A 25232-nucleotide genomic window follows, 5' to 3' on the forward strand; every position below is an offset into this window, starting at 1 on the left:
CGAGCAGCCAAAGCTGACTCAAAGGAGCGGAGATGGTTAAAAGCAGCACGGTGGACAAACACAGCAGGAAGGTCCAGAGCTGGGAGTGACCCACCAAGTAAACCAAAGAGCACCTGCAGTCCAAAGCAGTTAATGCTCCCCCCAGCTCAGTCAGGCTGCTTTGCCTTACGCTGGCCCCTTTGGCAAACCCTCCTCTAAGGTGGCCCAGCCAGGGTGGCAGGGAGGACTGCCTGCTCAAGGACACCACAGCCACCCACCCCGACAGGTGGTGGCAGAGGGGGAACCTTCCAGAGGGACAGTGGTGGGACCCTGCCGCTGACCCCCCAGTGTTTCACGCAGGCCTGCTCCCTGCCCATGTCAGAGCATCTCCCTTTGCTGAAGAGAAGGGCAGATACGCTGGGTGGCCACTGAAATTCAAGGGGTCTTTACCTTTTAACCACGATCCAAGTTAAAAACCCACCTCACACCCATCAAACACAAAAACAGTGGTCTTCAACTAACTAACCAGCCTATAGATACTGTTTCCCAAAGGGCAGCAACTCACAGCAACCCTGCTGCATGATTTTCAACTCTACAGTTGTATTTGTGTTTTTAGGCTCTTCAAAATGCTGAGATCTTCCACGACTCACAGTCAATAGCCAGCACTCAGAACCAGCTACTATCAAGTCAAGTCATCAGCACCAACGTGACTTCATCCCGTTTAAAGTCTGATCTGTTTCGTTAAACAAACAAACAAAAATTTGGCATCAATTTTTTTGTTTCCGTTTACTTTGATGGATCACAGCCCTCACTATAAAAACATGCTTACTAAAAACAAATCGGAAAACTAAGGAGACTGATAAAAAGCTTTCATTGTGAAGAAAAGCAGGGAAAAGGGCTTAAGGCGGAAATGTTAAAATTTTGTGTGCTGCCAGCAGAGAGAGGCAGTATATAAAGAAACCCACACAGGGGCAGGAAATAAATCCTTGAGATTGAATTTGGAAAAAGACAAATTAATGCATTTATGGAAGAAGCAGCAACACAACATGCACACTCAATACAAAGCAGAGATCCAGTAAGGCTGAAAAGAGACCTAAAACAGATAAGACACAGAGAAGACCAATATAGCTTCGAGGAAACATTCTTAGCATCTGATATACAGAAAAATTGAAAGGAATACAGAGATGGAAAGCATGACAAAATTGAAAGGGACATGCACATTTATTACTATTTATCATGTCTGTTCCACAGTCAGTGTTATAATCTCCAGTCATTGAGCAGGGGTCTCATTTCACATTTAGATAAAAATCCTTGAAAGAGTTAATATAGATAAAGATGGGAAAAAGCGTCACAGACTGTGCAGTTATGAACAGGGTGAACGCAAACAAAGCAATGGATTTGCTCACGGAGAAAAGAGAGAATATGGGAAGGGGAGGAATTAGACTCAGATAGGAGAGAGAACAGCCATTCCTCCCCTAAATTAGGTTTTAGCATGTACTTCCAAGGAAAGCACGGCCTCATGCTAGGTGGATTTCAAGTGAGACTGGAAAGCACCACCGAGGCATACAATAAGAAATGGCACCTGGGCAGAAGAATTTCATGATCCAACAGTGCTGATTTCTGAGCTTATTTGTTTCTGGACCAGATCTGCTTATATGCATGGTTTATCGTTGCTGGATGAAGGCAGTGACTGAAAATGCCTTTTCATCATGTGCACCCTACTCCTGAACCTCATTTGCCTTCAAAATTAGCCAGTAAGACCTCCTTGCTGAACACAAGGTCTTCCCTGACCCTTCTCTAACCTTAATGGCCAAGCTGCAGTCAGAATGAGGCCCCACACCCATGACATGACATGACATGACATGACATGACATGACATGACATGACATGACATGGGCTCGCTTTTGATTCTGGCCAGCACAGGAGGAAGCCCCCACCTCCACAAACCTGGTCTCTCCTCTGAGACAGACACACTTCCAACCTGACCCACAGTATGCGTGTGATGGATTCTCAAAATGAAACATGTCTGGCCGCCCATATGTGCACACGCAGGGACCCTTCGTGACTCATATTTGCACTACAGCTTTTGACATCAGTAAAACAGAGCAAAAAAAGTCTCAAAGAGGACAGACTTACAGAAGCAGATTTTAAGGTCAAAAAGGGCCATTCTGATAATTTAGTCTGACCCCTGGACGACACAGCTCACTGAATTACACAAAGGGCTCCCTTAGACACTCATTTACACCCACATTTAGGTTGGTTTCCACTGCTGGATATGAAAGCCTGAGGGTAAATCTGAATGGGATACTTCCTTCTTCCTATGCACTGAGACTGTTCAGAAACCTTTGTCATTTGTCTTCATTTCACAGATCGGTATTACTGTCCTGGGGGAAGCAATGCCCACACCAGACATCACCCTACCTTGCAGTATTGGGGAGAGCACATTTAACGCTTAGAAACATCTTCTCTTTCCCTCCAACCCCCACATTTTCTTCATATGAAAAACCAAAGAAAACAAATCATGCTACATTCTTTGTTTTATAGAGGGCAGCTCAGGACCTCCCACTCTTTCATGGAAAGAAAATTTCTTTCCGGTACAGTTTCCATTATTTATTAGCTGAAGGTGGAGGGGAGAAATGGTATTTATAGGATGCCTAAGGCTACACTCACTATAAAGCTGAAATAAACCAATCTAGCTAGAGCACAACTTAGTGGCCTGTTGTGCAACATTTTAAAAAATGCACTCTCTCATTACAGCACTTGAGAATATCTCCTCCCCTCAACACCAGTGGAAATACATTTATGAGAGCCATAGAGCGGCAATATTGTTTTAATCAAATCATTAAAATGGGTGTGCTGGTTTTTGCCCACATCCAGATACTTATTCCACATCCTGACAAGACCTGGAATTTGTATAAACCATTCTCCTGCAAGGTGTCAAGTGATTTCGTGGACACTGGGCCAGTGTAAATCCATGTATCGCCACTGTGACTTTGGCACATCTGCATCAGTTTGCATCAGCCCAGGATCTGACTCACTGACCGATCTGAAATCTACAATGTGGTGTGGGTACTGTTCTTCCTATTTACGAAAAGAAAAAGCATTCATAAATGAATATCAAAGGTTTCCTTGACCTTTCCTACTTAAAGAAATGGAAAGGAGACAAAATTTTCCATCTTATATCACAGCACAACAACATCTGACCAGAGAAGCAGCTTGCTCAAACAAAACACTGACTGAATTCCCACGCCTTCCCGCTGGTATAGCTCTCACTGCACAAAGATAATCCATGTGAGACAGTCCCAATGAGGAGGAGTCTTCAACCTAGGGCATCCACTCAGTGTCCAGCTCGACAGGCACTCAAGAGTTGGAAGATGAGTATTCAGCATTTTCTAAAAGTCACATGCGCTGGATGTATTTGGGAGTAAGAAACCACCCACGCCTTGCTTCCTTTGCTCTCCTTCAAATTTGTTCTTCAAAGAAATGTAACATGAATTTCTCATGTCAGAAAAAGAAATCCCAATGCAGCTTTTGTAGGGGTCTGTGCACCTATTGGTATTCTTCTCAGCACTGAGAAACTATGCTGGGAAATCACCTGTTTACCAAGTCCTTCACACCAGAAAGTAACGCTGCACTGGCATTCTTCTGTTCCCCCTCAAACAACTGGGGCTTATTCATGTTTTAAACAAACCACCAAAGCTCAGAAAGCCCAAGACAAGCTAGGCGCATTCAGTAAAGAGTATTTAAATTGGGTACCCTGAAACTCATTGGCCAGCATCCAAGAAAGATTAATAAAGGAGTCAGTCTCGGAAAACACAAAACTGTGTTGACTGAGCAGAAAATCAGGGCTGCCTGAAGAGAGAGCACAAGCTTTGCAGCCAACTCAGAAGTACAATGTGGCACCATGGGACCAGGCTGTCCTGGAGGCATGCAAGCCGAGCAGAGCAAGGCCCCTGCATTACCTTCTTTAACCCCAAAATCACCCCAGCTCCTGAGGCACTGATTTAAGAAAACATCTTCATCCAGGGAAGCACTGGAGAGAGATTTCAGCCTGTGTCTGGAAGGTTTCATCCTGTAATCAGTGGAGGAAACACCAAAGCTCCTCCTGACCTTAACTATACAATCAAACACCAAAAGACTCGTTCCCTCTAGAAAAAAAAACTCACTGGGCCCTTCCATTTTCAAACATTGTATACAACAATCTTTCTTTTCATTATAAAATCACAGGAGAGCTAAGGGATGTGCTGATATGAGAAGTCTATACTGTTTTCCTGCAGTAGACAGCAGGAAACTACCCCAGGTGACATCCATTTACTCTGAAATTCTCAAACCTGCAAGAGACACACCTTACAAACTCTTTCACTGGGTCACATCAGCCCTTACAACAGTCTGTCTCTTCCTCCAACATAATGGAGACCTCCAAGACTGTGCATGTTTTCTTCACCTGTGCATGGTCTGATCAGACAGAAACACACCTTACTCTCACTCTGACTGGAACCCTCACATGTTTCTTACAGCCACAACTCTCAGAGGCTTCTGGTTTTATCAGAAGCACCTTTCTCAGAACCAAAACCCAGCTCCTGGTTTCCTTGATTGTGCAGGAAAGGCTACAAACATGACTTCACACTATCCTGAAAGATCAGCAACTAAAAACAAACAGAAGGAACGTGCACCTTGCTAAGAATCTGATGTACAGAAACCTTCAGATGTTCACAGCCACTCTGAGGTGCTGGCACAGCTTATGATCAGCTGGGGGAGGGCTGTGACACCACCAGAGTGACCTGGGACAGCAATATCAGATGGAGACAAAAAAGAGCTATTTTCCCCAACCTGGCTGTATTCTCAAATCAAGTCAGTCCAGTGCCCTTTGCTTCTTATTATTTTAAAATACAAATTTAATAATAAAATCAAGAGACACCAAAGTCCCTCCCTATCTGATCTAGTCACTAATGAGGGAGGTTTCTCTTAACCGGCACAGATTTTCCATTGAGCAGCAAACGCAGCCTCTCCACTGTCCACGTGTCAGAAACAAAGCCACTTCTGGGCTGATGCTTTCCATATGAAACACCAGCTCCCATGTTTCTTCTCCCTTCTCCCTTCCTTCTTTCCATATTTTATTACTCACACGGCAGCTGTAGTAGGTTGCAGATGAGTGCAATGTTTTCTTCGGAGCAGCATAAATTTTCTAGGCTGACAGGGGAGGCCAAAGAAAGAAAAGAAAAAACCAAACCCCAAATCAGGATTATTTAGTACTTTTCACCAGTTTGAAGCAGGCAGCAAGCTCTCCAGAGCTTCAAACTGCTGTGCAGCCACAGGAAAAGAACAAAGCCCCTAAGCCGCTCACCTCTCCCTGCACCCTGGCAAGTGGGGCACCTCAGACCCAGCGGTAAGCCAGAGGTGTCAAGGGAGGGTGAGTGCACTGATTTCTCACCAACAAACCAGCACAGCACCTTGCTGGCAGCAGCTGAACAGAGGAGAGAGAAGAGTGACCACCAGTTGCGAGAAGCCAAGGAAAATGTATGACTGCACCACTCTTGGGCATCTGGTGCATCAACACACTTTGCCAGACCCTCGCCCAGAGGGAGGGAGAGCAGGCCCCCAGGTCAGAGACCACAAGTAACCTAACATTGCTTATGACATCACGTAGCTTTGTGGCTGCAGTTCTCAAAAGATGCAAGAGAGTCACAGGATGCAGAGAGTCTGGATACCTTTTACTAGCCAAATTGCTAATAGCTGGGAAAAATTAATCGAGCTTTAGGGGCGCAAGCCCTGAAATGGAAAGCTAAAATTGACAACAAAGCTGAAGATGTTAGTCAAACCAAGTCTTTCACACCAAAATCAGGGCCAGGCTCTCAGGAAAACTTCAAGAAAGTAGAACTGCTTGAAACATTTCTACCAAATATTCTAAAACAAATATAAAATACATTTTTGTCCAATCAAAAGTGTTTTATTGGAATATATTGGTTTTGGAGCCACCACGTCATCCACTGAAATTTTACACACCCAAGATGTAATCTGGAAGGGCAGACCTGAATCAAGTAAAGCAGCGACTCAAATCTGGGTCTCTAACATCACAGCTAAGTGCTGTGATGTGGCCAATGTCCATTTTGGGTGTAAAAAGCAAGCAGACAGGAGCACCTCTTGCCCCCTCTACTCTTCTATCCACTGAACATTTTTCACGACCTTTGCTCACTGGAACCTTTGTTTTCCATACAGCGCTGGTGGAGAATAAAGGCAAGCGATTAAAGGCAGTCCCCTACTTCACCCCCACCAGCACAAAGCAATTCAGCGCAATGCTGATTCCCCTCCTGGGCTGCAGTGAAGACAAGTCAGCAGAAATCGCAAATGTTTACAAACCCAGGAACTTTCCTTATGCTTGAAAATGAACTTTAGCCACTCCAGAGTCATGATTAAAAACAAATGCCTAACAGCATAGTAGTCTATTAGTAGTGAAAGCATTTTTTAAAACTAATTTACTTGTCATGCTGCATGCATTTTTCCTCACTGCACAATCCAAACAAACAGTCATTTTTACTTTGATTTCCAGTCACTTCACTTCAGTTGCACCAGAAGAACACTGCAGCGTGAGAGCTGCAAAGGCAGCAGGTGGGCAAGACGATCCTGTCCAAAAAAACACAAACGCTACATCCAGGGCTTTTTAAATTATATAGATGGAGATACTTCCATTGAATGCAGCTTCTCTCAGAACACGTTGGTTTACAAAGATCCATTGTGGTCAAATGTCAGCCCTATGCCAGTGTCCCTTTAAAACTGACCTTGGGAGGCTGCAGGTTTAAGGGCAGAATTTGTAAATCAGGACACTAATTGGAATGTCTCAGAAGGGCCTCTCACAAGCCAGCGTCCTTCTCCTTCACATCCCTCCCCATCAATCACACTGTCTCCCAAGCTCACCTGTGTCACTGCCTACTTCTCTATCCCTTGCAGAGTAGGAGCCGTTAACCCCCACGCATGATTTAAATGCCAGCTTTGCACTCGGGTCCACAATGCTGGGAAATAACCAAGAGGATTAGGACATGCGAGACATGGTCCGTAAGCACCATGTTCAAACCTGTTATGACACTTAAATGAGTATGCCTGCTGGACATTCAGCAAGCATTAATACACAATCTGTGCGTAAATGACTCAGACTCTTTAGTTTATGTTGTAAAGTATACCACATGCATCTTAATAGTTCTCCAAACAATAACACATGTAATGAATATACAGTTGCACTGAGCAGAAATGCTCTGGATTGGAAAAGATCCTTCACATGTAAGAACAGGGAGAGGACAGGTACCTGTTTTAAAGGATTAAAAGCATCAGAGCAGCTTAATATATCAGAACTGATATATTAAACCTTTTAAACAAAAAAAACAATCCATGCCTTCCTGACTGAACTTGCTACACCCAACACCTTTTAAAAACCTAGAGAAGGGGTCAAATTAGTGCTGCGCACAGGTTGTCTCAAAGACAACACAGACGTCTGGGAAGTTGGATTTAATCTTACCTTATCTTCCTTATTTTCATTTTTTCAGAGAGGCAATGCTGCACCCCGCGGAGGGCTCCCTGAGCAGGAGCTGTCCTGCGCTTTCAGCACCTGACGGCTGGTGTGGCAGGATTTGGGCCGGCAGCTTCAGAGGGGTCGGCTGCCCGTCTCACCCATAACCTAGCACAACCCCCTCCTGCCCCAGCCCCTGTGCCCGAGCACCACAAACTCCTAACATGAATCCTTGCCGGCTTATAAGAAAGAGCTGCCAACTCATCTTGTAACTGAAGAACCAAGAAGCAAAGGATCGGTGTCCTGATGAAATCCAAGATGTCTAACTATCTTTGAGCGTAAAGGCTGAAGCGATTTCTTCTAAGAAGGGAAATGAGACATGAACCCTGCTCTCACAGGCAGCCTAACAACCTGAACAGCTGGGCAGCCTCCCTCACCAGCTGCTGCCAGAGCAGGGGTGGCAAATACAGCCTGGTGAGCGCAGCGATACGCGAGCTATTTCTGACATACACACCTATCTCTGCACTGCCAGCTCTCAAAGCGCCACAGTAGTGGCATTTTCTTAATGCTTGCTGGAATCAAGCAACTGTTGGAAATCCCAGCTTTTTTATTTTTGAGAATAAAAGACAGTAAAACAAATCTTCAGTGGCTCAGAAGGAAGTAAAAAGAACATCAAATTAAAATATAAAAAGTCCGTGACTTTAAAGACAATATCAGTGTCTTGGGAACCAGGCACACCATTTTTTAACTCAAAGTGGCGATGCTGGGAAGGAGACACAGCCAAGAGAGCACCAAACTCAGACACTCAAACTATCAAGGCTGAAGCCGATGGAGGAAAACTGGGACACGCTCAAATACAACAGCATCAGGCTGGGGAATATACCTATGTAACATCTATACTCCAAATATGTTCTCTGCCCAGGAAAATTTGGGAGGAGGGGAGGCTCTTTCCCCGGCAGGTTTGTTTTGTTTGTTTGCTACAGAGTCAGCTGAGCCCTGCAGTTGAAGTGAATACAGATTTATTTGGACCAAGGCAGAGGCACCCATAGTACAAAGAGAACTAGCAGGGAGAAGAAATTCAGCAATTCAGGTAGGTGATTCCTGCTACTTGAGCCTGAAAGACACCACAAAAACGGCACTCCCAGCTCCTGAGCACTGCTTGGAGTTGGAAGTGGTGGGGGCATTGTAAAGGAATACATAAGGGAACGGGCAGGAGGCATTTGAGAGTCCACAGAAACAGAAAGGAAAGTAAGAGGGACTCAGCACCATTCTTGAAAACACCTTTATTAACTCTCCAGAATTCAGGTTTACCATCAAAAAAGAAAATCGCCACAATACCTGTGAATAACTTTTTATGAGGTTTTGAGCATGGTGATCAAAAGCCTACAATTTTTCTTCCCCTCTGCAGAATGTGACAAACTTGATAGGAGATGAGGTGTATTATTACCCCATTGCTTAATATACTGAACACCAATGCTGCTCAGCCAGTGAGCAAAATCCCTTTGTTTTATAAGGACAACTGCAGTCAACGTCAAACAGAAGCAGCTTCCTTCTCACTTCCCTATAACATGTTTCCCAATGCAGAATGGAGAAGCAACACACTGGTTGTTTCTCAGTGGAGAGTCATTTGACAAGGCCTCAAAAAATATGACAATATCCAGAAGATACCATTTGCCTCCACCCTGGAGAGCTTAAGTGTGAAATTACTGCCTGGAACTGAAGACCCTCTGCCATTTCCACATGGATGTATCACATTGCAGACTAGCTATATATCATGATTTTTATGTAGCCTACTCTAATCTATGCATTGCCTATTCAATAGGACATACAGAAACGTGTGGGCTTGGGGGAGGGGAGGTTAAAGCATCCCAAGCAAACAAGAGAAAATATTTTCTATTTGAGTACCCACATTATGATTGTGCATTGCTTAAAGGTATTTACCCCATTTCAAAAATCACTTGACACAAGTCACACACATAATCAGATATTTAAGACCTGTAAGGTGGACTGCGGGGCTCTACACTTTCATAATGCTAAGAAATAATCACTTACAACAACAGATTCTATAATTAACGAATCATGAAACAATAGAGACAACAGTTTCATGTTTGTCTTTCCTCTCTTTCTCAATCTCTTACTGTAAGGTGGTAGGAGCGTGCTTTCAGCACACGGAGCAAGCAGAGAGCCTGCAGGTATAAATGGACCAGCGCTCAGAGTCTGAAATACACTGCATTACACATGTGGCTGTTCTTGGAAGTCAACCATTTCTGCAAGGTATTCTCAAGAGGCGTGATGTACTATAAGCACTTAAGAAATGTGTTACACTGTGACTGGAACCAAGATGAAATAGCAATATTAAAAGAGATGGTTTAGTTTATGTAGTGGCCAACTATGCCATTAAACCAGAACAATGGAGATGATGGGGAGGTAGGAATGTTCTCCAGTGTGATTTATTCCTTTCCAGTAGCAGTGGAAATTTTTCCTATAGGCCTGAAAATGACCCTGTCTGCCAAATAGAAGTCATCATTAAGATGTAAGAGTTCTGCTAGATTAGTCACCTTGGGATACTCTGCTCTCACACAGCACAGGGATCTCAAAGCCCTTTGCCAGCAAGGGTCAAAACTCAGCCTCCCAGCCCTGCAAAGACTATGCCTTAGCATCGTTGTGGTCAGTCACTTCGGCAAGAGGGAAACTGAGGCTTGAAAACTTGATTGAAAATATGCAAAGAAGGCTCTATGACAGAGTCAAGAGCAAAACAAAGGCTTCCTTGATCCTATGCTTTACAGGAAATGTGCGTCTCCCTTGCAAGGATCATTGTTTGCTGCAGCTGAGAGCAACCAGGTCAGCCAAGGCAAAAGGAAATGTTATCAGGGAATGGTCATCAGGCAAACGATATAATACTATTTCCACTTCTGCCAGCCAATTAGACCTGTTCTGCCCGATGGCACATGTGGGAAAGGCTGGCTCTTCTAGAATAAACCAGGGTTTGGCACCTGAGTGCTGCTGATTTTATACACATGCATCAGCTACACACATGGTGACCCTGTGCATCTACCTGCTCTTTGTGCTCCTGTGCTCTGACGTTATGGGAATTACCGTGCCAAAGGCTGCCCTATGACCCACACAGAATATGAAGAGCTCCAAAATGTCCCCTGATCAGACCCCTTCTCCACACAAGGATGGTGAGTCCAGAGTCCTCTAAGGGGCGTACGGAGAAGGATAATAGGGGTGGTTTGAAACGTTATCCCTAGGAAGAGAAATAGCTGACTATAAAACATACCTCCTGCACACTGATCTTTTAATGACTCTCAAATGACATTGTGAAGGCCCAGCAGGAAAAACAGACTGAAGCCTCATGTCCAGCCCTTCCCAATTCTCAGCCCTGTTCTCCCTCTCTTTGCAGCCTGACACGCTGAGAGAGGGACCACGTGCAGCTGCATGGGCTACGCTCCACACAGTCACCTCCCTTAAAAACAGCCTCCTACCCACTTCCTTCCTCTGCAGAGTAACGAGGCACTCTTCGGCCTCATGCTGTCTCTCCCAGCAGTCTGGTTCCAATCTCAGGGATGCCACATCTGACAGCTACCCCCAAGCAACGGCATGTGGCCAGAGGTCCTCCCACTGCACCGCAGCAGCCAGGCAGGTGCTGAAATCTTTCCTCCACCCTGGTCCTGATCTGCAGAGTCAGCTTGCAGGGACAGAGAGCAACTAGGATGGTTCAGTCAGGGCCAGGAGGAAGCGTCAGGCAGAAATATACAAATGCTGAGATACCATCCAGCTGAGTACAGTGAATGCCTCGTTTTCCAGTGCGCAGAGCCCACCTCTTCCTTTCATCTCCCTCAGTGCCGTGGCAACTCAACACTGCTGGAAAAGCTAAACAAAGACTAAACAAAGTTCTCTCTCTCCTGATGAAGTTGTGCTATGAATTACTCATTAGATCCTGACCTCCCCACTCCAAGAAAAAAGCCTCCTGACCTCAAAAGTGGTTCTGCCTGAAGGAGTAAACCCAAAGCTGACATAGTGAAGGTAAGCTTTTGCTGCCTAGAAACCAAGCCCTCCCTTCCCAACATGTGTTTTAAAATAAAGTGAAACACAAGATGGATTCAGTTCCAGCTTCCACTTCAGGTATTTCCACTGATACAATGTAAACTATGTTCAGGGCACAGCGAGGGGGTTTGTTTGTATTTTTTCCTCCTAAAAAAGATACCTACACAAGAGATGACAATCTCTTCCTACACAAAATCTGATTGTTTTGTACATATTGCTGGGTTTCTCTCATTCAACTCCGATGATAATTGTCAAAAGCACAGATATCAAACTTGCTCACATTTCTCTTGCAGTAGAAGGAAAAAAGGGAGAGAAGATCAGATGATTGCATGCAAGCATTTAGCAACCTGCCTGTGCTGTCAGTGCCCTCTATGAGTGATGGGTGTTTCACAATCAGAAATATGAGCAACTGCCCCAGCTATGTAGTCCTCAGCCAGCAGCTACAAAACTGTGGTCCAGACTCAGGAGAAAAGGAAGAGACGACTTGTGTGAGCACTTTCACCCCAAGGCACGCTGCAATTTTCAGTGGGGCAAGTACATCCTTTAAGGTATCACAGTAGACACCATTCCCAGCAGCAGGAACTGGCACAGACTAACCTCTCCACATCAAGCATTAGTAGCTGCTAATCACAAAACAAATGGAGCTCACAACATGGTAAGGAAGCCTGCTCTTGACCCACACAACTACCTCCCCCCTTTTAAGAGGCTGAAGTAATCTCCCAGGGCGCTGCTTTGCTGCTGGAGAAGCACAGCTCTGGAGTCTCTGAGCCTCTGTGGAGCTTGGGTACGGCACCGGAGCTTTTCATGGGAGCAGAGGCAAGACCCATTCAAGTGTTTTAACTCAAAATTAAAGCTGCTGCTTCCCAATCCCGATGCTTCCTGCAGGGATCACTCACTGCCCTGTCAGCTCTCTTCCCTGGGGTCTCAACTGCAGCCTGACAGTTTTAAGGGATACCTTTAGAAACACACACACGTGCACACACATCCCTTGTCCCCAAGTTGCTACATTTTGCCTAAAATAAATCAATCCCCAAGACCTGGCTACATTTGCAAGTGATTCCAAAGAGTGAAATTGGGGTCTCTGTGTTAGTGGGTCTGCCAAGCCTGCGTGACAGCATGCTCTGTACAGCCAGCTTCATCTGCTCCCACCACCGATACATCATTTTTGCTCCCTGTTGTTTGCAATGAGAGCCCAGGCAGCAACAGGGGAATAAAAACAAACTAAATACAGGATGTCTTATGAAACATCAGGCGCTGGTTGGAGGGCAAATAAGGGGAAATGTAATAAATTATTTTCAACTTCTCTTTTCAAAGATACGTGGAGAATCAGTGGGGTTTAACCAGGAGAGTGCGAGTTTAAATTTCACAATAGTAGCAGTGGGACTGGGTAGGTACATTGTACTGTACAAAACAAACTGCTGCTCTTCCACGCATAAAAGGCAGCAGCAGGAGACAGAGTATCACACACAGTACTGCCTAAAGCATGCTGGCTGTGTCAACAGATTATCTCGCTTTGGACTGTCTGGACTGTTACTAATATGCAAGTGAATATGCAACTGATGATGCTATGAAATTATTTTTTTTAAATGAAATTATATTAACCTCTTCAGTTTAATTAGCATGTTAAAAATATAAAAGCAAAGCAGATGTGACCATCGTGGATGTGCGAGCTGAATATTAATAACAAAAACCATCCCCTCCCCCTCTGAAGATAAAGCAAAGTTGGATCGGTCATTTTGCGAATTAGATCCTGCATGTGTTCACGCTGTAGCTGTCAATAAACCTCTTGTGTGTGTGCACATATGCACACAAAGCTGAAGCCAAAACAATGTTACTAGGGTAAACCTTTGAAGATCCAGCCCCGGTCCAGCTGGATGACAAAGCTACAGCCCGAGTGCTCCCCTGAAGCCCTACCATCCACGTTTCTCCCCACACACACTTCTAAGGAAAAATTAAATCAACGTCCCAAGCTGTCACTTACTGGAGACCTAACACACACCACCCTTACACTAGCCAAGACTTAAGGTGAATGCTGGCAAGATGAAATCCAGTGGCTCGTTATTCTCACACCAATAGTGCCATGGGTGCGTGCGCTGCATTAGCGCCACATGTCATCCCAGCCACACTCCACTATTCCTACCCACCAGTATTTTTTTTTTCTTTTAAAGAGACACTGTTTTCCAGAATTTTGCCTGGTGTATCACCTCTGCCAGAAAATCACACCAAGAAACAGGATTGTCTCACAATGTCCTGCCATAACGAGGAATTCTGTCTTTCCTTTTTCCTCAGTATCCCAGCTGATAACTATTTATAGATCTATGCATTCGGGCTCATAGTTCATTTTATACAACTCTCTTCTCTGTAACCTACTCTTCTCCTTGGTCTTATTTATTCACGCCACCAGTCATCATTTTAATGTATTCGTAATACTTGATTTCCACCTTTAGAAGTATCCTAATTCTGCCTGCTTATTAACCTTACTATGCCTCAACGCACACGGGTTTACTGGAACAAGCCTAAGGCGTCATTGTTTTAAGATACAGCAAGAAGTAAATGCTTCTCCCCATCTTCTAAAGAAAAAAAAAAAGGAAAAAAAGAGAATGAAAAATAAGTCACCTCCCTAGTTAAAGAATTTAGCCTAAAAGCTTTTTCTAGTGCTTCCACACACCTGCCCACCCCCTATCTCTGATTTAAGCTACAATTTTTATTGACATATACTAATTACCTGAAAATAAGAATGATCTATTCCGTTTCCACCAGCTGCCAGTTGTCAGCACTGGCTAGAAGTGATCAGCCTTGTTTAAAGGAACAACAACAAAAAAATCTAAGCTCAAAAATAAAATAAAAATAGTAGTCATCATAAAAACAAAACCCTAAAGAATGCCACCGGATCTCAGGTGCTGCTGGTGTGTTCAGAAAGGACTGAAGGCAGACAGATTTGAATGGACTGCTCAGTTTGACATGGTAAAAAATATAGAGAATTAAAGGTCTACCCATGCGGAAAAAAAAAAAAAAGAACCACCGACAAAAAAAACCAACCCTGAATTAAAGAACAAAAATAAAATAAAATCAGAAACGCAGCCCCAATGCATCAACTGTCTGCGCTTAAGAGATTTACAGGAGTAATTTAAATGATTCACCTGCTGCCAGTTTTCCTCCAAGGATGGCAAAGCTGAGAAGTAGCCGGTGTCGTGGACAAGCTGGAGTTCCTGGAATATACTATAACTAGCCAAGACATCCATGCTGCTGCTGAGCAAGACCCTTTTCTTTCTGCTTTTGTGTGTGTTTGTTTGCTCGGGTGGGGGGGTTGTTTTTGATCATAAAAAAAAAAAAAAAAGAGGAAAAAAAAAAAGAAGGAGGAAAATCAACCAATGATAGATCCAGCGTCCCTTTGGCTTTGTTTTGTTTCAGTCACACTTTAAAAAAAAAAAAAAAAAAAAAAGAGAGAGAGAGAGAGAGAGAAAGAGAGAGAGAATCAGCGCGGAGGGACGGCGAGGGCCGGGGGCCGGGCCGAGGAGGACGAGAGGCGCCGGCGCGCACCGAGCACCCCGCGGCCGCCGCACCGGGGCACGTCCCCGCCGCCGCCGCGCACCGCGCAGCCCCGCGCCGCGGCCATGCGCGCTCGCGCCCGCCCTCCCCGCCCCCTCCCCTCTTTATTTTCGGGAGACCACATCCCCTCCTCCCCCCCCCCGTTTTCCTCTCACCCTCCCTCAGCAAACCCGGCCCTGCCCCCCCCGCTGCCGCCGCCGCCGCCGCCGCCGCCGCCTCACGGCCGCCTCACGGCCGCCCCGCCCCCCTCCCCCCCCCCGCACGCAGCCGCGCGGCCCACTCAGGCAGCGCGTGACCATGTAGGGTAAACGGCGGGGCGGGGAGGGCGGGTTCGCGGTGCGCCTGAAGTCACTGCCGCCCAATGGCGACGCCGCTCAGGGAGAGAGGGGCGGTGCCGGGCCGCCGGCGGAGGCGTCGATTGGCCGGCAGCGCGGCTCCCGCCTCCTCCCCGCGGCCCGCGGGGCGGAGCGCGGCGAGCTATTTTTAGGGCGCTATATAATGGAGCGGCGGGGCGGGCGGTAGCGGCAGAGCGCGGTGCGCTGAGGGGAGGCGTGGGGAAGGGTTAGGCTGTGGTTGTCGGCGGAAACACCGTTGCTGGCGAGAGGTTGCGAGGCGGTGGGGGACCGCCCCTCTCCCCGCCGCGCGGCCGCCCCGTCGAGGCGCGGGCAGTGGAAGGGATGGGGATATAAGGGGCCGGGGCCGTGCGCTCGGTGCCTACCGGCCAGCCGCCAGCGCTGGAGTCCGCAGGGGGCGAGGGTGGCCAGGCAGAGAAAAGCGCTTATTTTTTTTATCCCCTCAGTCACAGACGGGTAGGAGGAGATGCGCAGCTGATGAGGGTGTTGGAAGGAGGTAGAGCGGGGAATAGGCCCTGAGCAGGCAGCGTGCGCTCGGTGCCTGTGTGTGGAGGCTGAAGTGTCCCGGCGTGTGGGGCACGGGCGGTGCCCGGGTGTTAATCCCGCCGGGCGATCTCCAGAAATGCCTGTGTGCTTAATAAGGCATCTATTGTGGTGTTTAAACCAGGCTTAGCTGTGAGCTGAGCTCTCTTTGAGTGCTTGTTTGGGCTGGCTAATGAGCTGTTTGACCTTAAATGGTTAGTGCGGTGCAGAGCTTCCCCAAAATTGCTCTGGCACTTGGACACAGTTGCATTTCTGCTTTTGGAAGAATTGCAGAACTAAGCGTGCTCATTTAGAGATGGTGGGGGAAAGGGGGAGGTGGCCAGTAATAAAAGTGTGTTCTCTTTGTTGCTCTCAAATTCAGAAGGCCCTGTAGTCCCATCCATTGCATGGCCAGGGTCATACCTGGCCACCGGGCTGCTGGGCAGACATCTTCCCGGTCCCCTTTTGTCAGCTGTGTGAGTTGGATTGGATATTGGGGGCAAGAAGATGCTGCCAGGGGTTGTTAATGTGTCTGGTTTTAGAGCAGTTGCATAACACTTACCTTTCCTTAAGTGACTAAGATGTCTACTCACTATTGTCTTCCTTCTGCAACCTGACGAGAGTGCCTGGGCCAGGCCTCAGCTGGTATAAACTGGTGCAATGCCACTAGTACACACATGTGTCATCCCAGGTGTCCCACTCAGATTGATGTGAAAGTATGAGGCAGTGAAACTCATCAGTGTTAATTAGTTCATGGTATGTTTTCTTTCTGAGTGATGAAGACAGATTGCCTTTTCTATTATAACGATTTTGAAAGCCATTTTGAAGCAAGCTGCTCAGAATAAACCTCTAAGGAAAGCCTGGATAATGGCTGCACCAACCCCAAATTCTTGTAGGTATTGTAGAATAAAGCAGAGTAAACACTGCACTCTGGTTTGAGGCGTCAAAATCTAGAAGGAAAGGAAGAAATTAAGCTCTTGATGAAGGAACTGCAGTAACTGGGAGAGGCTGGACATAGGCAGTTTTCTCAAATAAATGGTCTCACCTCTGCAAAAACACTCAGTTTGGGTGCTTGCATTGCAGAAGGAGTGGGATGGCTTGTGGGAGCTATTGCTCAGGCTTTGACTCTGAGGTTGCAGGTCTGGATGGTCTGGGGGCAGCTGAGTTGAAGATGGCTGTCACCTGTGAGCGACTTGTGAAAATGATGCCTGTTTCCCAGCCTTCACCTGGGGAACCATAGGTTGTCTCAAACAGGACTGTCTCCGGCATGTTTAGTTTAGCAGAAAAGCCAGGTTTGAGGCTGATTGTGAATAATAAACTGCTCTTTTTCATAAATATACCCATAAATGTGTAAATGTATGTGTTAGTGGGAAGATGAGAGGGAAGGGTAGCATGCAGTGAGCACTGCTGGAGAGGTCTTATAGACCATTGTTACCAATTCCAAGCATACCTTGATCTGGCAAAGCAGCACCTTGGGAAGGGAAAACCTAAAGACAGGAGTGGATAAAGCTGGACTAAAGTGGTCAGATCTGGAAAGAAGCAACACTTGGGTATCATAACATGGATCCCGTACTGAGAAGGTTATGAAAGAAATACCAGTTTCAGAAAAAGCTTTGGATAAGCATTTATCCTGAAGAGCTTGTCAGAACAAGGCCATATGCATATGCAGAGGCTTTTTCTGACCTAGGCGAGGAAATAGAGGACAAAAGCAGTGAAGGCTTATGGTGCGAGCTACATAAACATAGAGATTTGTAAGGGAAAAAAAAAAAAAAGTAATTCCTGTGGTTGAAAAACATTTTGATGCTATACTTCTGGCCTTGTTTATCATAACTGCCATTTTAATATGTAGAAAGTTTAGTGCTCTGGTGTCCAAGCTCCCCTCTAACACTGGTGTGAGGGAAGACCTGGCCTGTGCAAGCTGTGTGTTGCTCATGCTCTGCTTTATTGCAAAGCTCGGTGTATACAGGCAGTCCAGGAGTCCCCTTGGCCATGATAGTCACCTCTGCTTGCTATTGAGTAACTTTCATTTGAGTCAATTAAAATCCTTCTATTTGTCTATCTTATCTTGAACTTTCTGCTGAATCCGTGTCATGTAGGAACAGCCACTTTTCCACCCTCAGGGTGAAGGTTGTTCTCAGTTGTGAAGCTCTGCCGCTTTACACCAGCGAAGAGCCCAGCCTGTGCCCAGGTTGCACTGTAACTGATGGCCAGATCCGGTGAGCAGATGCTGGTCTGCTGCTCTGGCTGGCTTCAGGAGGAATTGTGTCTAAGGGCAGGATTTTGGCTGTGAGCCTTGAGGTGAAGAGCTGGGCTACAGATCTGGCTGCTTGCCTGGGTGGTTTCCAGGCAGACATTGCATTTTTATTGCCTTGGATATTCTGCTTTGGAGGTCACTTGAGAAAGCAGAATGGGCTTGTCACTTGGCAGAAGTAGAAAAGTCTAGACAAAAAATAATTGTGGTGATATGCTGGGTATAATGCTGTCAGTCCAGCACCTGAGCAGCATCTACCTGTGCTACCAAGAGGTAGTGGAAGGCACTTTCTACCCAGCTCTCTTTCTGTTTCCCAGGCTGTACTGACCTTACTCTTGGCAGATAGCCACTTTCCCTGCTCCGGCCCAACCACACCACCCATCACAGAGAGCAGCGCAATCAAGCGTGGAGGAGGAGCAATACCTTCCCACTGCTACACAGCTGGGCTCAAGGACACGGAGGACTATGCAAAAATTCAGGCGAAGGGTGCAGGCTAGACCTGCAGGGAAGAAGGACAGACGGACGGACGGACATTTCAGCCGTAGCACAGATTTGTCCTGTAACGGGTAAAGAGAATAGCCTGGATGGGGACAGGGTTTTTTAGGCCAGCTGCAAACTTGTTCACTCCTGTGACTTGCTGAAATGTCGGGAAGATGCAGGGAGGTAGTATGGCTGGTTGTGCAATAACACTGGTGGATCTTGACACCTGGGAAAAGGGAAGGGATTGTATTTCTGGCATCAAGGGGCAATGGGAGTGGTTAGTCCTAGTGAAAAGAAAGAAAACATTTCCTTGTTCCTTCTGTGCCTCTAGAGAAAGAGAAGTGACTTTAGTGTTTTCTGGGAAGAGCTTGAATTTGTTGTTGCCTGCCCCTGGACCTCTGGTAACAACCTTTTCTGCTCTCTCCAAGTTGGGAGGACAGAATCACCCCCTCTGCTTGGCTTGGTCTCTGCAAGCCACTGGTGTGTGCAGAATCACAATTTTGGTCACTCTGGTTGCTTGTCCTTGCGATATTTTCAGCCCTGCTGACCCCAGGGGTGCATAGTGGGGACCCGATGGGGAAGGCTGATTTGCAGGGGACTTTAGGGTGTTTGGTTTGTGTTTCATTGCTCTGGTTTGGGTAGTGAGAAGGTGCTGTAAAGCCATCAGGTAGTGTATCAAATTATAGTTTAAACATTTCACTGGATACACTCCCTTTGGTACCAATGAAATAGCTACACTGAGATCCACTATATGCATCTCATGTTAAAGCTCGTCGTCTTCTCCATAGTCAACAAAAGTGCTAAAGGGCTTTCTCCAGGTGTCTAGGCTATCAGTTTCTTCTACTGCCACATCTGCATGTTAGGCTGCCAGCTGCACCTTTCTCTTTTCCCATCTGGAATCAAGAGCTAATACAGCTTTCCTGTGCTTAAAACCTGTGACAGGGATGTTCAAAGGTGTTGGTTCTTCAGTCAGTGTCCCTCCTGGAGAGGAAGAGTCTGTGCCTGCAGTTTGGTAGTGTTGAGGTTGCCACTGGCTGTAAAGCCTTGCAAAGAGCAAAGGGAAGGAAGAGCACTGAGAGAAGGCCACTGGAGCATGCTTGGATTTGCAGCTGCACCCTCTCCAGGAGTGGATGCAGAAAGCTATTGCCAGGGGAGTGGAGGACTCTTGGTGGTGGTTTATGGCCAGGTGGCATGGCTGGAAAGAGGCTGCCAGAGGCACAGCCGGAAAGCTCAGAAGCCACCCTGCTGTTCCAAGTTGCCACTTCCTGATACCCAAATGTGTCTGTGCATCTGTGTCCATGTCTGTGGCTGATGAGAACTAAAATCCCAATTAACATCAAGCAGCCAAGAGAGACAACTTCCTTTCCCAGCATGAAGCATCTCTGTGCATGCCCCAGACATCCTCTGTTCTCCCGCACTTGAATACCTCCCAACCTCGTCCCTCCTCTCAGACCTCAGTTCCCTGGAGAAAGGTTTCTACTGTTGGCCCCACATTCTTCTCCCATCCCTGCACAGCAGCATTTCAGTCACCTAAAGGGTCGCTCAGCATTTCACGCCTCCTTCTGGCAGATGCAGCCCAGAAACAGCATCCCAAGGGCACAGGGCATGGAGGTGGTTTCCCTTCTTGTCCCCATCTTGGGAGGCAGCATGGCTGCTAGCATCCTGCTAGCAACTGTGAAGGTACTTGGCTCTGCTGGGGTGGGACATGCTGTGAAGCAGAGTGGGGGCATCTCCACGCTGAGCCTGCCTGGGTGAGGTGCCTCCTGGCCTCCAGTGAGCCACAACCCACTCTCCAGACCTGCAGCAATGGAAAGGGGGACCAGTGTGGCACAGCAGGTTCCTGTGCCTCCTCTCCTTCCTAAAAACAGGCACCGTTTGGCTCCCCTTCCCTGTCAAATCAGTGCCCTGTGGACATTGTAATGGGTTTAATTGCAGAGCAGCTAACGAGCACCCTGCAGGGTTAGGGATGAATGGGTTTAACCCATAATCATAGTTTAGGGCATCAAAAAGTCTCAGTGGACTGTGCAAGCTGATTACTAGCCAGACACAGATGTTTGGTGGGAAAGCAGGATGTGACATCCTGCAGTGGAAACATCATCCAGCTCAGTCCTCTGGACTGAGACAGAAAACAAAGCTTGATGCTTCAAGGGAAGGTTGGAAATTGTAGCTGAAGGGGCCTGATCCAGATCTGGCCTGGAGGCTTTTGACCCCTCATCCTGAAAAGGCACCAAGCACACATGGCATGTAACAGGACTGAGTTTCCACTTTGGGGAAAGAATCTTCATCTGCTGTGGTTTGTTCACTTGCTCTACGGTTTTCATATTTCTTGTAATCATTTTCATCTTATGGCTGTGGGTGTTTGTGTTAGGATTGGTCTCTGTCTCCCAGTTTTCAAAGCCAGAGTGCAAAGCGGTGCTGTATAGAAGAGCACTGCAGCTGTGCTCAGAGCAGTATGGTGATGGGTCAGAGCTTCCAGAGGCAGATAGGTACCACCCTGGTGTTACCAGTGATCTCTTTTGGGTCCCACTGCGAGCTCTGAACCCATCTGGATCTAACTGTCCCTCTGCTGCCTTTTGAGTCCCTCACTTCTGCCCAAAGCAATCTGTATGTTTCTGAACCTCCTGGCAAGGGCAGTTATCATTGCTATTCTGTCAGTGTTCAGCATCTGACATAAACAGTCTCTGATCATATTAGTAGGCTCTCAGGTACTTCTACAGTACAAATAATAAATAATAATGAGCTGCAAGGAAGACTTCTCAGTCTCAGGCTGGACTCTTGCGGCTTCCACCTGAGGTGTCCACTTTGTAGACCCTCCTGGGCTGCTGCTGCTGGCAGTGCAGCGTTGCTGCTGGAGAGATGGGAGATGCTGTGTGGCTGTCAGCAGACTTGAGAAAGACACATTTCTCTGTTGCATCTCTGGGTCGGTGGCCTTTTAATGACCAAGTTGGATCACGTTCGCGTAATTTATAGGAAACCTTACAGTAGAACAGGAGGATACTGGCATGGTTCAGCAGATGGTGACCAGGGCCTGGCTTGTGTTATTACACACATTACTCTGGACAAAGTGTTAGTTTGTCTTGGCTTTAGTCAGCAAGACCCCTTTTAAGAAAAGCTGGCATCACGGCACAGGTAGCACGTGCAGCAAGGGTGGCTTGCTGTGCACAGCTCTTCTGCAGCACCGCAGCAAACACCCGTGGCACTTGGTGCTTGTGGAAAGGAGACGACTCTGCAGAAAGCAGGAGGTAGAGCAGCATGGCTGGGTTTTGTTCCCTAGACTCTTTCCCAGATGAAGGAAATGCAGTGTATTGAAAGCAAAGCCTGTCTCTGGCTGGAAGCTGCAAGACTCTTACTGTGCTGTTTTCACATCCTCTTGGGGTTTCTCTATTAGTCGTCTTCCTTACAAGAAGCTGCTGAAGACGTGGCTCTCACAGTCAAACATGGATGTGGGAATTAGTAAGGAAGTGCTGGAGTGCAGGGAAGCAAGCCAAGACTCTGAGCTCGCCTGCCAGAGAGAGTTGTGCTGGGTGCATGCAGGTGTTCTGGTGGTGCTTGCCTGCTGCTTTTTGTGTTCCCCAACAGAGGTGCATGAAGAATAAAATACCTGGCTTGGCACAAGCACACACGTACCCCACAGCAGTGGCCAGGCTTCATACAAAGAGACTGGAGCCAAGCTCAACCCCAGGTCAGAGTCCCTGCTCTGGTTTATCAGGGCTCTGCTGACATGACACAGGGGCATCACCCAGGTATCGCAGCATTTCCCTCTCTAAAGACCATCTCTTCAGGGACTGCTGTTGTATGAAAAAAGATGGAAACAGCTTTTCCCTTGGGCAGCCGCTTCCCATCCCACCACCAGCTGCACCTCCAGGGCTTGTCCCTCTCTCAGCCATCACCCTACTTAAAGACAGACCTTTGAATAAGGCTCTGCAGACATACTCTGGAAAAAAAAAAAATTGCTCAAAACTGAGCTCTCCTGGAGTGTCAGCCATCATCTCTCTGCTGGGCAACTGTGGCCTGCTGAAAGGAAAATGGGTATTGTTCAAGAGGGAGAGTTGATCTTTGGGGCCTCTCTCCCACCACAGTCTTTGTTCCTTGGCTTTGATTTCCCTTGGAGGTCTGCATGGCTCTGTCTATAGCGTGAGGAGCACTCAGTGGAGCTTCTCATACCCATTTAGCCCTTGTTGCATGCTGCATCTCTGGGTAAGATGGATACCTTGCTGCTGGTAGAAAGACAGTAACACCAAGAGTGTTCCATTCATCCAGGGCTGTTGGTTGCACAACACAAGAGCTCGTGGCTTAAATGTGAGAAAGACAAAGCTTAGCCTACAGTCACAATGCAAGTCAGAACACAGAATAAACCCCATATCCTCTCAAATTGCAGATTAATGTGTAGGGACTGGCCTGTAACTATTGTACCTGCTCCTTCAGAGCCCTCCGTGGCTGGAGAAGTGTCCTGGCTGCCCAACTCAATTTGTGACTTGAGGGAGGTCAGCTGAGTTGTCCTTCCCTCTGGGGCAGTGCTCAGCAGGGTAGCCAGCAGTTTGTCATCCCTGCCCTTTCTACCTGTAGCAATTCCTGCCACCAGTGAGTAATTGGCTGTTACTATCAAAGTCACGGGGAATGTTATGAGATTATTTTATAAGGGGTGGGGGAAATAATTTTATAAAGTGGAGGTCACCAACATAGCCTCCCTTCTCCTCTTTAGCGGGAGGTAAACACCTGCAGAAGGCAAGCTGGAAGGTTGTTCTTTCTGATGAAAGAAATTAAGAGGTCGTACAGATAATAAGTAGTAGGCAAGGAGATTGGAGTCGTCTTCTGCAACCCCCTGCCTTGAGCTCTGGTTTGTGGGTGTCTGAGGGTAGAGATGCTGGGTGTCATTATTCCTGCCAGAGCTTTGCAAGCAGAAGGCAGATGCCCCTCATGCCTGGTGGATCCATACTGATTCCTGAAACCAGGAGTTGAGAGATGGAGAGGCAGAGCCTTGGAGGAGCAAAGAGAGAGATGCATGTCTCTCCAGAAACTCTCGCAGATTCTTGGAAGCAGGTGAGCAGGCTCAGCGGCCTCCTCATTCTCTGACATCACTTTTTCTCCATGGCAACGCACAAAGACATCACTGGGGTTTTTGACAGGGGAGTCACAAGGGCTTGCATGGGCTGCATGGGTGATGTACAACACTGCCTTGCCCTTGCTGTCAGTTCCCCTCTGCTGGGGAATGAGCCCTCCCCTGTCCGGATGAGAAGGAAAAGCCCTGGCCGCAAACTCCCCACCCTTCAACTCCTCCACCCTGGGTAGACCCTGGTTCAGCAGGGGCTGCTGGGGAAACCAACTGGGGGGGCTGAACCTCTGCCCTCTTGCATTTTTCAAGCATGTAGTTCTGCTGCAGAGTGCACCCTGAGAAACTGTGACTCATCCCTTTCTGGGGAGAGCCACTACAGCAGGCATTTATTTATTTTTAATCTTTTTTATGAACCTGTTCGCTGAATTCTGCACAAATTTGGGTGTCTTTTTCATAAGTTGCCATGATGAAGGTTAGCGGAGTAATCCTGCAAAAACTTTCACCCAGCACTTCTGGCGTTAAGTGTGACCATGACTTTACAAGCCGGCAGGATTGCTCGTGCTGTGCCAAAACTGGGGATGCACAGTCCTTCTTAAGGAGAGCGACTGCTGCAGGAGCTCGCTCCAGGTCCCTTTGAAGTCAATGGCAAATTTCCCATTGGCTTAAGTAGGAGCATGTGTTTCAAGAAATGAATAATATGAAACTTGAAAAGCAAGAAGCAGTATGATCAGGGCATGGCCTGGTTTGACCTGGAGACTCAACTTGTATTTTACTGGTGCGTCAGCCTCCATCTCTCAGCAGTACAGTAAGCAGTACAAGTTTGATTTATATTGAAGAGAGCTACGTACTATCATTAGTAACCTACATTATTAGCATTGATTGGATTAGGACTGATAAACTATGGAGGTTTCTTTGTTTTCTACCGGTAATTTCCACTTTAAATTGGGCTTGGACAGAGCGTGTGTCAGGGCACACAGCCCTTGTATTTGTCATGCATGTTTTGTTCCTGCTTTGGACAAGCTGGTAGAAAAGTCTGGGAATACAACATAAAGCAGTCTTTGGAAAGAAAACTTTAAATACAGGCTTGTTGAAGCAGCTGGTATTTTCTTGTTCAGAGCAGAGTAGACAGTTAATAAAATTACATTGATATTACTGCGGTGAGTTGATCCTTATGGCTGACACGGTGCATGTCCCCAGGCGTAGCGCTCGCTGGCTGCAGGAAACTGGGTGAAGATCCCCCGAGCCCCCAAATGAGCAAGCACCGTGGGAGGGCTTCAATACAATGTGCTCCTCAAGCTTAGCCCGCGTGGTCACCCCATGTGTCTGTGCAGGACCAACGCAGACCTTGATTGCTGCGGCACCAGGACACAGTGCCAGGGTCTCCAGCCAGGTCTAAGTTGTCTAAGTGTTTGTTTTAATAAAAGTCACCGGTGATAATATCAGGGATTTATAAAACAGTGCAGAGGCAGTCTGTCGTGCAGGGCTGCAGCTGCGTGGTCG

General features: G+C 47.1%; 1 protein-coding gene across 1 annotated transcript in view; it reads right to left on the bottom strand.

Annotated features, from left to right (window-relative positions):
* The window catches only part of KLF7 (KLF transcription factor 7), a 61208-nt gene extending 46439 nt beyond the window's left edge, over positions 1 to 14769 (bottom strand). Inside the window, exon 1 of the mRNA XM_082484246.1 lies at positions 14665 to 14769. Within this exon, the coding sequence (XP_082340372.1) occupies positions 14665 to 14766 (102 nt within the window). The 5' untranslated portion in view covers positions 14767 to 14769. The remainder of the gene's footprint in view (positions 1 to 14664) is intronic.
* Between the last annotated feature and the right edge of the window lie 10463 nt (positions 14770 to 25232).

This window comes from Vanellus vanellus (genome assembly GCF_965231255.1).
Source record: "Vanellus vanellus genome assembly, chromosome: 5".
Taxonomy (NCBI): domain Eukaryota; kingdom Metazoa; phylum Chordata; class Aves; order Charadriiformes; family Charadriidae; genus Vanellus; species Vanellus vanellus.